This window comes from Ctenocephalides felis, unplaced genomic scaffold (assembly GCF_003426905.1).
Source record: "Ctenocephalides felis isolate EL2017-DRISC unplaced genomic scaffold, ASM342690v1 CF-g0.4_SCAFFOLD_03572, whole genome shotgun sequence".
NCBI classification, from domain to species: Eukaryota; Metazoa; Arthropoda; class Insecta; order Siphonaptera; family Pulicidae; genus Ctenocephalides; species Ctenocephalides felis.
In genome coordinates, this window is record NW_020539726.1 from 16,277,381 (window position 1) to 16,289,382 (window position 12,002).

The 12,002-nt window shown below is 28.4% G+C and overlaps 1 protein-coding gene across 1 annotated transcript; it reads right to left on the reverse strand.

The window, feature by feature from the left end:
• Positions 1–61: 61 nt before the first annotated feature.
• On the reverse strand, positions 62–11,309 carry LOC113388170 (glutamate receptor ionotropic, kainate 3-like). Its single transcript, XM_026625572.1, has 7 exons — positions 11,219–11,309; positions 7,443–7,615; positions 6,951–7,230; positions 5,829–5,977; positions 5,153–5,330; positions 2,365–2,561; positions 62–319 (listed from the first exon to the last, which is right to left on the reverse strand). The coding sequence occupies exons 1-7, from the start codon at positions 11,307–11,309 to the stop codon at positions 62–64; spliced, it is 1,326 nt and encodes a 441-aa protein (XP_026481357.1).
• Between the last annotated feature and the right edge of the window lie 693 nt (positions 11,310–12,002).

Genomic DNA, 12,002 nt, shown 5'->3' on the forward strand with positions numbered 1-12,002 from the left:
CCTCTCTTGGGACTTCTAAAATCCTCATACAGGGTAGTATTAAACAGGAATAGTCTTATATTTATCGTTGTATGAAAGTTAAATCGGTACTCACGATTGCGTCGGTCAGAACGATAAACGACATATTCTGCATTGAGGCGCTGCCGACGGCGGCTTGAGGGGGCTCGTAAACTCGAGTGATGTTCAGGCCCTCGGTCGAATTCCATTCCCCGACCTTAATAATGCCAGATGAAGTTAATTCTATGATGTCCAGCTCGAAGTCCGTTCGAAAGCCCTCATTGTCGAATTTAATTGTTCTACTCAAGCCTTCTAAAGTGGTCTGAAATTGAATAACTTACTATTAGTATCAATACGAATCATCGACTGATGATTACAAAATTTAACTTGTTAACAAGTTGTATAAGCTTTCTGATATTAGTAGATAATCGGCCTTATCAATAGGAATTAAAATATTAATGTTACTATTTGGATAACATTTTCAACTGTTTATTCCTATTATAAAGTTTGCTATTATACATCAAACAAATCAATGGAATTTCCAAATAATATCCTTCAATATCTGTTTATAATATCTTTTAAATTTATATCTGTATTGATAACAGTAAGCAAACGCGCGCATGTATGTCTTAAAAGCGTGGTCAATTATGTATTCCAAATTAAAAATTCTAAAATATGTTAGATTTTTTTTTAAATTAAACCACCTTGGGAGCGTCACGGGATATTTTTGGAAAAGGAGAGATTTGACAAAAAAATTACGAAAATTTACGTGGGGGGTGGAGAGGCCTAGTGAAATATCACGTGTGTTTTACCTAAATTTTCAAAAAAAAACAAAAAAAAATAGATTTTTCCGAAAATACGAAAAGTTTGTTCAAAAAATTTTACGTAACTAAAACTGCACTTGATGTTGTGAAACTGACTTGTTGGCGGGCGAGGTAATTTTAAATATTACAACAAATCTGCAAATGAGAAGGAGGTCCTAAAATCCCTAGAAAAGCGATCATGCAACATCCCTCTTTGTAGAACTATAATATTTTACGGATTTTGTTGTTAAGGACTATAAACTAGAGATAGAGTTTCAAAGTTTCATTGAAATTCAGAAAAAAACTATTATTTACTACGAAAAAGGCGCAGACAATCTTTAATAAAAACTAATCAGCACGATTCCCAGATGAAATACTATGAAAATTTTATGAATTTTAAAAATTGGTTCAATATTTTTGACAAACACGTGAATAATAATAATTTAACGTAACATCAATAATATACTTTAAAAAAAACTCGATTAATTTAGTTCCCGCTCAAATAAATTGGTAAAATTTTATTTGAAATTCATAAAGTGATTTAGAAAGACGCAAGCTCAAAATATTGAATTACATCGAAGCATAAATTATTACTAATCTTTAGCAAAATTATGTTAAAAACAACTAAGAATATCTTTTCTGACATGAATTTTATATCTGCCATATATATGCAATATTTGTTGAGGGACGCTCACAAATTGCAGAATTTTGAAAATATACTAAATTCGATTGTGCAAATTATTCAAAGGTCCTTCAATTAGAATCGGTTCAAAGATTCAGTTCAGGTGAGAAAATATTACTATTAGATATTAATTGCTGAACTGCTATAATTTTACTACTAGTATTGGTTTTAGTAGTTTCTAATCAAAAAATTTTAGAATAAAATGCATTAAACTGTTTATTTTGTGTCGTTTGCCACTAACGTTGGGAAAAACATCTATTTTGGTGTATGTCTGTGAGCCAAGTTTTTCGACACCTTTTTTCTAATGATGGTTCATAGATCACAAAATTTTAAATACCATTTAATTAAACTCAATTAAGACTCGAGTTGATAAGTTTCACAAGACGATCGAATTGGTTTGTATAATATATTTATATATCATGTGTCTGATGTAGTGCTAAAAATGTAGGATTTTGAAAATTCCAAAATTATTCCCAAAATGTCGATGAGAACTCGCTTTGATAAGTTTTATAGATTCATCAGGTTATTAAAAATCAACATCAAAATTATATTATCGAAATAAAATTTAAAGTAATGTTTTTTGTCATAAGTTCATAATTAATTTAATAAACCTTGCATGCAATTTGCAAATTGAATATGCTGCGAATGAATACATTTGACAATAATGCATGACCGCGTACATTTTGAGTTTATAACTAACGATATCGTCAGATATCAGGAGACAGTATAGTACAGACATCTGATAAGATATAAGGAGGCAGTATATATACCAATATTCAGTGACATATAGATCTCAACCAAATCACTATTGCTAATTGAAACTGCTATCATCTACATTGTAAATGTGTAAAACTAAAAATGACATTCAAATATAATTATTACCGTTCTCATGTAGTTTAAAATACTATATCCATGTTCCCAGCTATCGGAGGCACTATCACAATCCATAACTTTGGCGGAAACTTGGTTAGAGCTGTCGAGGTCGTTAAGCGCAGCGGCGTACAGACGCACAGAGTCATACAATAGGGCAGCGCTCGATGATATTCGCGATGGATCTAATTCTTCGGGCAGCTCATTTCCTGGTAAATTTACATAAAAAGATATTCATTAAAAACAATTATATGAAAGAAGCTACATTATATATGCATATAGTGGAATATTGTAATTAAATATTATAATTATTATTGAATATTATAATTATTTTCGTGTACCCAATGATGCCAGTGAACAAATTAGCAGTGCAATGCATTGTTATTTTTTTTAGAAAATTATCGAAGTTTATTGATGAATAAGCAATATATATAAATAAAGACAATTATCCACAAGATCTAAATAGGTATTATTGTTTTGTTTATAGTTTTAAATTATAGGGGTAATTCGGACAAAATGACATGGTATTTTGGTTTTTAATTATATCTCTTTATTTACTAAGATTATAATTAGTCACAATCAGTTTTATTCATCTTTGGTAAGTAAGATAGTATTTGTCTTGTAGGTATTGATTAAGGAGTTATTACGAAAAACATTTTGTCCATATAGTACGGACAAAATGACACATAAGTTAAGGACATACTGAATTGCCAATTTTTAAGGACATACTGAATTGCTATTTTTTAAGTAAGCAGTTTAAAAATAAATTGTTTGAATAAAAATTAATCAATTTTTCATTGCTTGTTTGAGATAGAAGTTAAAAGCCAATCACCGCAAGGAGATTGTAATTTTTTTTTATATATAATATAAAACTATACTCATTACTATAGTTCTTGCAAAATAGTATTATGTTATTTTTTTCATTGTATAGGTATGTCATTTTGTACCAAGTGAACAAAAATGAATATTTAATCAAAATTCCATAAAGCACCTGATTATGGCAATAAAGTTGATTTAAATTACTTGCATAAGTTCTTTAATTTTAATCAAAATAATTACAAACATAAATAATCAGATTTCTAGAAAAATATGAAAAAAACGCCCTCAAAATATACCTTCCAATGCGCGAAACACAACGACAAGACTCTGACAATGACGTTCAACATCTGACAGGACTGTCATTATGGCTTTTTTAAATTATATAGTCGCAAAAACGTTATTAAAACTAGCCAATTTTTAAATAAGGCTACTGCGTCTTTCTGAAAATATATTCTATTTTGTCATTATTTCCTCTTTCAATTGATAACAACATATATATTATGACAAGGTGTATATACATTATAGGGAGTATACCACTTTATGTCATTGTTATTTTACAAAATTTGAATTATAATTTTTGTAAATACTCTTTTCGACCTATTGCTCTTTGTAACAATATAAATTTTATATTATAATTTTATATTATAAAATGTGCTATAAATGTTACTGCTTACAGCATTGCATGTTCTTTTATTCGTTGTTTTTTTTTTCTTGGCATTATTTTGGCAACAATTTTATTTTATTATTCTTATAAAAAAATCAATAAAGTGTGGTGTGTGCTCAACAAGTTCAAATTAATTTTTTTTTATCATTATTCAGTTATATTATAAGTACCAAGCTCTGTAATTTAAAGCCAATAAAACTAGAACGGTCGATAGAGTCAAAAACCCATCTGATGGTCCTTCAGATAAGCAATCAATATTATCTCAATAAAAAACAGAAGTAATAAAAAAGTGGACTAATGAACTGCAACAATGTAATGTGCATGAAATGTAGATTATTGTAATAAATAAATTTATGTTGCTGTGTCTTATTTAATATATTGAATAAAATATTGGCCAAGTTCGATTCATGAGAAGTGATTTACAATTATAAATCACGTACAAAATATACTGTAGTTGTTTTATCAATATAAAGTATAACGATATGTAGTATACTTCCGCACAAAAACGATTACTTTTGGTGGACAAATTTTGGAACATCGCCAAAGAATGATATTGATTCCCATAATATCAATAAAACTTTCTCGTAGAACAGCAAATAATGACAATAAGTAAGACAGTTCTGTAATTTACTTTTTCCGGTATAAAAAACGTACCGATATATATATATATATATATATATAAAATAAATATACAGAGAAAGTAACGATTTGCATAAATATATGAACGAACAGTAATAACAAACATCTTTTTGGGCTTTTGAACTTTATAATGAATTTTTGAACACTATAAATTTATTAATTATTCAGCATGAATGAATATGCTCAAAAAATAACTTCTTTGTGCTTGCTGCACTTTGTTTTAAACGATAATTTTTCACATTATTATTAACTAATTTTTTATTATTATTATTACAGATACATTGTTCAGACGTATTTTCGTTTTATTATATTGGCCATGAAGGTGACAATCTTCATGGCATTGACCTTTTACGCAGGATGGTTGCTACCTCTAGTAGAAGGGATAGCGGGGAGTTTGATAGGACTAATTGTTCACTTCTAAATGCAAAGTCCGCGAAACAATATGTGTAATAAATATCGAATAAATATATCTTTTTTCATTATAACTTAGTAACAAATCAGTGATTGTAATAAGAACAGTAACAAATACATACAAATACAAAACAAATCAGTGTTTAATGCAGTCCACAGCTACAAGGGATAAATTATAACCCAACAACCTGAGTTATCCAAGGAGAGTTTTAATGAATTTCATAACATACATTTAAAAATTAATATTCTATGTGCGCAATGTATTACCTTTCTTTTTCTCGTGCGATTCCCACATTTCTTTAGTATTTTTCATAAATGGTTCTTCAGGATCAACAATTCTTAATCCTGTTATATTTGTTCCGCCGTGTTGAAATGGCTCCAAATCTATGGTATGAAAATCCAAAGAGGTAATTATGTATTGATGTTGATCCGACATCAATCCTACCTAGTAAAATAAAACAAAATGTTAGGTAGATTCAAATATTGATACGAAATATTTCATTGCATGAATTTTATTTATATGCAAAATTTATATGATATTTACTAGACACCACATGATATTTTGTACATGAGTCAATTACAAATGGTAAATGGTTGATACATTATGCAGTAATAGAAAACAAGTTGGTTTATAATTGTTATTTAAAAAATATCATGATAGTTATTAATAAATCGCTCTAAGATAAAATTTTGCAAACAATAAACAATCCAGCAAGGTAAGTATTTTTATTGCCTGTTGGTAACAAATTAAAAATGTTACTAGATGATTTATTATTATTAGTTGTGACACTTTTTAAAGAATAACATTATAGTATTAATATATATCTAAAACAACAATGCAAATTATGATAAATTAGAAACTATTTTATTCCAGTAATAAGTAATCTTTTACTATGGTTTGCAATAAAGTTATCCAAGGAATTAAACTTTAAATTACTGTTACCTGTTGAGCTTGTTTCAGAACTTCTGGAAGCTTCTCTATTGAACAATCTAGCACAATGTTCTTTTCACCAGACTTCTTTACAACAGTTAATATTGGACGGAAATTGTCTTGAATGCCAAGATCTAACTCTTTACTTGTTACAGTGAATCCTGCAAATATATTTTTGTTAACTTGGTCGACCCAATATTTGAAACAAATTACTATTTATAAAACTTGTAGTAAGGTCAGTAATGAAGAATTATGGAATATTACTAAAATACTTTAGTGACATTTTGCTAATCCTAAGCACCCATTTGAATTGAATAAATTTGATAATAGTTGAAAAAAAAAAGATTTTGGAGGCGTCAAATTGTGATATTTTTTATACTGGCAAGCCAAGAAGTTTTGAATTACAGAATAACTAAGTTAACTAAAATATAATCCTACTATTATGAATAACAAATATTATATAAGTCAACTAGATAATAATAATTATTATTATTGGAGTTCTGCTCGACCACACTCTCGTAGTATTAGAGCATCTAACTTAATATGACCTGACTTGTTAACTTTTCAAAATCTTGCTTTTATATGATTATTATAAAAATAAATATGTATAATCATGTTTTTTACACCACAATGCATACCACCACAGTCTATATATCAAATACCAATTTTACCAGTATATAACAAATGAATATACATTAAAGTGAGTGATGATAAATGCAGAACTGCACTAAATAAAATGATAATAATTTCTACACTTAAATTTCAATTGCACAGTGAAGACCAACTCAGTCTTTCGAATATTGTTTAGGCTCATAAATGAACCTAAATTAAAATTTCAAGTGAATCGACATTTCTGTCAGGTGACAGTTCTCATGAATAAAAATGTTTTCAATGCCATTTTTGCATTTTTTCCATTGGTCCACTATAGGTTCATATTTCATCACATCTTAAAAATTTTCTTTAATAAACTCCAAAAGGATTTATCGAAATTCGAATAACCGTTTAGGAGAAGTTTGATTCCATACATCCGTATTGAAGTATTTTATATATAACATATATATATATATATATATATATATATATATACATATATACTTTTTTATTTTTTAATAGCAATGTATATTTTTATGATACCTCCAGTATGGTGCATCTGCAAGAGTTCTCCCATCCTCGGCAGCCACGACCCCGATTCATATAGAATTGTAAAACTTTTCCATTTCCAAGCGACTATAATATCCATAACAGCCTTCGCCAATATCTCCGATTTCGGATGCAAATTTAGCATGTAAGATGCTCTTTTCTGACCGAATTCCCATCGAGATACGATATTAGGAATTTCCATGTGGTCACATACAGACTGCACAGTATGGCCGGTTATAGGATTTGCTGGCCCGAAGACGCCAACTACCCCCGCCTGAATAAAAAAAAAATTGAAATTTAGATAATTTGGTATAATGATATGCTTGTGTATAATTGCATTTTAAAAAACTAATTTTTCTTCGTGTAGACAGGTTGTTATATATAACAAATTTTTGTGATTTTTTTTATAGAATATGCCAAAAAGTGAAAAGATTAATATTGAACATACATAGATTTTTTTGAAAATGTCTTTTTAGAATTTGTTACCTTCATTAACTTACAAACACCCATAGAAGCAGCTAAGTCATCTCCATATGGAAACTTTTCAATCTGTGCACGAACTTTATGCCTAGGTAATAATGTTTTGTCAGCATTGATATCGGCTGCAGCCAATCGAAATACATGTTCCAAGTCTGCACTATTTTCTTCAAGTATTCCACCTTTTAAAAATAACGTTATTAATATTTCAAGTATTCAAGTAATTGATTACTTTATTTATTTATTCTTAAGTAATTACGATTAAGAAAAATTACTTGAGGTTTTTGAATTACTTAATGCAAAATAATGTAGGTATATAAAATTGCATATTCTGTAGTTAGATTAGTAACACGATTTAATTTAGAAATTGTGCTTATATAAGTTTATTAAGATTAGAAATCAATTCATGACCACATACGTGGTAAGTCTCACGAGCAATAATTGTTGCTCATAGTTTAAAAGCAACTACTCCAAATTAAAGTTATTATTGCTCCCAATTTCACTGAATGTATACATCATAACATTTTGAAGTTTATTCAAACCTATTTATATCATTAGTTAATTGATCGTTAATTGGAGAAAGTAGTTTTTAGATAGTGATTGAAACAAAGCAAAATATGTATTTATTCATTAATGTAAACAATAATGTAAACGGTATTGAAATCTAATGAAGTGAATTTAGTAAAAGAAATTTATGTATTTTTTATATAAGGTACCTAACGGATATCCAGAATAAATTATTTGTTAGGTAGGTATATGATTCATAAAAAAAACGTAATATATTACAATACATATTATTTTAGGTCATTACTTAATTGTTAATTCAGTTTTAATTCAAATATTTCTATCATAACTCTGTATCGTTTTTAAAATTATTATGATCATAAATGGATCAGAAATGAATCGTATATATGCAACCAAGGAAATGTTTGCAATGTCTCCTTTGTAAATTATTTGAATTAACTCTTTAAGATTATCACGTTGTTTAAAACTTAATTAATCATCAGAGAAGGTGGTTTTTGGGCAGAATAACAAGAAATTGCAGAATAAAGACCGTGTTACGGACTTACAATGAGTATTGAAAAAGAAAAAATGTCGTTTTCAGCAGAAAAATTTTCTTCATTTAGTAACAAAACACCAGAAACAGCTTATTCGTTGGGCAGATACGAAATACAATTGCAAAATTTCGTTTTTTTTAACTTCCCGTAGGGTAAGTTATAGTAATCGCAAAAAAATCGAAAATGAAAATTTTTGCATTTCTCGACGTTTCAAAACCTTCTGAAACATTTTGCATACCTTAGAAAAAATGGATGTATGTGTGTGTGTGTGTGTGTGTGTGTGTGTATGTATGTAGTATGTATGTGTGTGTATGTATGTGCGGATACAATTTTCGTCGACGATTTCGGGAACACGGATCAAACCGATTTGAATAATTCAAAAAACATTCGATTCGTATTGATAAGGAGACGTGCTGATTAGTTTTTGGCAAAGGCAGGTCTAGCCGTTCCGAAGATACGGGGCAAAAAAGTGCCAAGAACGGTACCTCCGTTTTCAAGAGAACGGAGCGTCCGATTGAATAATTCAAAAAACATTTTACTTGTACTGACAAGATGTAGAATTGATCAAATTTTCATGGAGGCAGGTCTAGCGGTTTCGGAGATCTAATGAAAAAAGTAAAAAATAATTGCCATCGGCGGGTTAAAAATTATCATTAGACATATGCACATCAAATTATCAGATATTTTATAGAGATTTTAACAATAAGTATATTTTTTTTTACATTTTTATGGGTTCCGTACCAATGCTTCTGCGTTAGACGGCGGCGCGGCGCTTACGCGCTTTGACATTTCGTCTCTATGCAGTTCAAGCAGTGCGATTGCTTTGAAAAAAAGTTCAAAAATTTCCAAAAAATGTCAAAATGAAGAAAACATTTTTTTCAAAAAAATTTTTTGTATCCAAAAAAAAAATTTTTTTTCAAAAAAAAATTTTTTTTTTCATATAATTTTTTTTTCAAAAAAAGTAATTTTTTGTCAAATTTGTAGTTTCTCAAATCTATCTTTTTAATTAAATTTTTTCAAAAATGTTAATCGTTTTTAAAAAAATAATAATTTTGGTACGGGAAGTTCCAGCCATTTGCCTTAAGGCACGATGCCCTAATTGCCTTAAGACAGAATTCCACTTACAGCTAGTTTAAATTAGGACTTAGTTACAAATTATAAATGAGTAAAAGTTGATTCTACACGTGAGAGTCTTCATTATTAATATCTTCTCTGGGGTAAAATTGATCTTGATTGAAATAAAAAATTAAAGTAAAGATTTATTTTATTAATAATGTTTTGTAGTTAAATTTTTTTTAAAGATAATTAAGTATTATTAATTAAATTAATCAATTTAATATTCAATTATAAATAAAGTCAAATTCACTCAAATTTATTCCATCAGTACTCGTCGCTATAAAAATTTACTCTGAGATAAAATTAATTTCATTGTTATAAACAATATAGTTATTTATTTTGTCGATAGCAAATTGCATTGATGATATGAGAGATAGAGGTTTTTTGGCAGAATAAAAAGAAAAAACTGAATAATAATAATGTACTTTTAATTGTTGTTGAAATAGGGAAAAGATCAATTTAGCAAGAGAATTTTTTACATTTAGTAAAAAGACAGTAAAAATAGCTTATTTGTTAGGCGGATATAAAACAAATATGCAGTGATTTTTTATAAATGAAGTAATTGGTGAAAATCAATGTACTCATAATTGATGTTGAAATAGGGAAAAAATCAATTTAGCAAGAGAACAAGACAGTGAAATTTTGCATTTAGTAACAAGACAGTGAAAATAGCATATTTGTTAGGCGGATATGAAATAAAATTACAGACAATTTTTCTCGGTAAAAGATCAATTTAGTAAGATAATTTTTTGCATAAAAAATTGTATAAATAGCTTATTCGTAGGCAGATATGAAATAAAATTTTAGTAATTTTTCTCTTATGAATGTACTCATAATTGATGTTGAAATAGGAAAAAGATCAATTTAACAAGATAATTTTGTGAGTTTAAAAAGAGTAAAAATAGATTTTCCGTTAGTCGAATATGAAATAAAATTAAGGCAATTCTTCTTTTATAAATTATAAATGAGTTCACTGGTGAAAATCGATTACACCAATGGGAGCCGGGATAAAATTAAATATAAGAATAAAATTTGTTCCGATATAAAATTATTCTTGGTTAATTTTAAATGATAGTACTATTTTATTAGACCGGTAATATTTTGCTTAAATTGATTCACCCGTGGTGTACATATAAAATTAAATAAAAGAATAAAATTTGTTATGAGAGAAATTGTTTTTCGATTGATATAAAAAATATAAAACTATTTTATTTACCCGGTAATATTTTGCATTTAAATTTATTTAGAAAAATTTCTATGTGAGCTAGTTTGAAATTGATTTGATTGATTCACCAGTGATAATCGTTATGAATATCTGCCCTGACGTGAGACAAAGTTAATCTTAAGTGATATGAAGAATATAGTAATTATTTATTTTATCAGTAATGTTTTGAATTGGAATTGGAACATTTCAAATATATTTATAACATTTGAGTTATTTTGAATTGTCGCCAGCAAAAATCATGTCTTGTTATTCTGGTTGAATCCAAGAAATGCTCTAGCAGTTCAGTTTCACTCCGGTCAATGTGATCCAAAACAGAGCACGTGGAGTATAATAATAGATAATTTTGCTAGTAATAATCAATCAATACTCAATAAATAAATGCTTACCAATTTTTAATACTTCCTTTGGCTCACATTTCACATTCACTATATGGAACAGTGCACTTAATATCACAGCCCACGCTTTACAAGCTAGCATGTTTATTTTGAACTGCGATTAACATGTATTTTCACGGCGTTTGTTTATTGTATTTGACGGTTCCACAGTAACATTTGTTCTCGGGTTTACATCATTTCATTTTATTACTACTTGTTAGATCGCGTCACAGGCCAGCACCGTTGCTCGAACACTATCTATATATAAATTCGAAATAAATAGAACACTTATGTGACAAATGCACACATTGCACCGATTCTTCAACAATGTCACAGTTTTGCATCAAACAATTGTATTTGGATGAATTTATTGCCGCGATTTTGTTGGAGGAACGAATTCGGTTGCTTGATTCGAGAGATGATGCTCGGATATGACAAAATATTTGTGTCTAAAGGGCGTCTGAAAATAAACTCGGCTTTAAGCCAGAATATGACAGTTGTTGATTTATGAATTTTTTTTAACATCGATAAATAAGTATATAACACCTAAACACAAAAATAATACAATAATTCTGCTAAAGTTCTTAACAATAAGGAAATCATTAACAATAATCAAATTTTATTTTTAAAACATCAAAACAATCAACTGAAAGACAACACAATTTAGCGCATTATATTAGCACTTATTAGGGCAACCATTAATCACGTGATCGATTTTTAAGGATTTTTGGAATAACCCCTTTGGTAATACGTATTAGTATTTAAAATCACCCCTCTTTTTCAACTAACATCACGT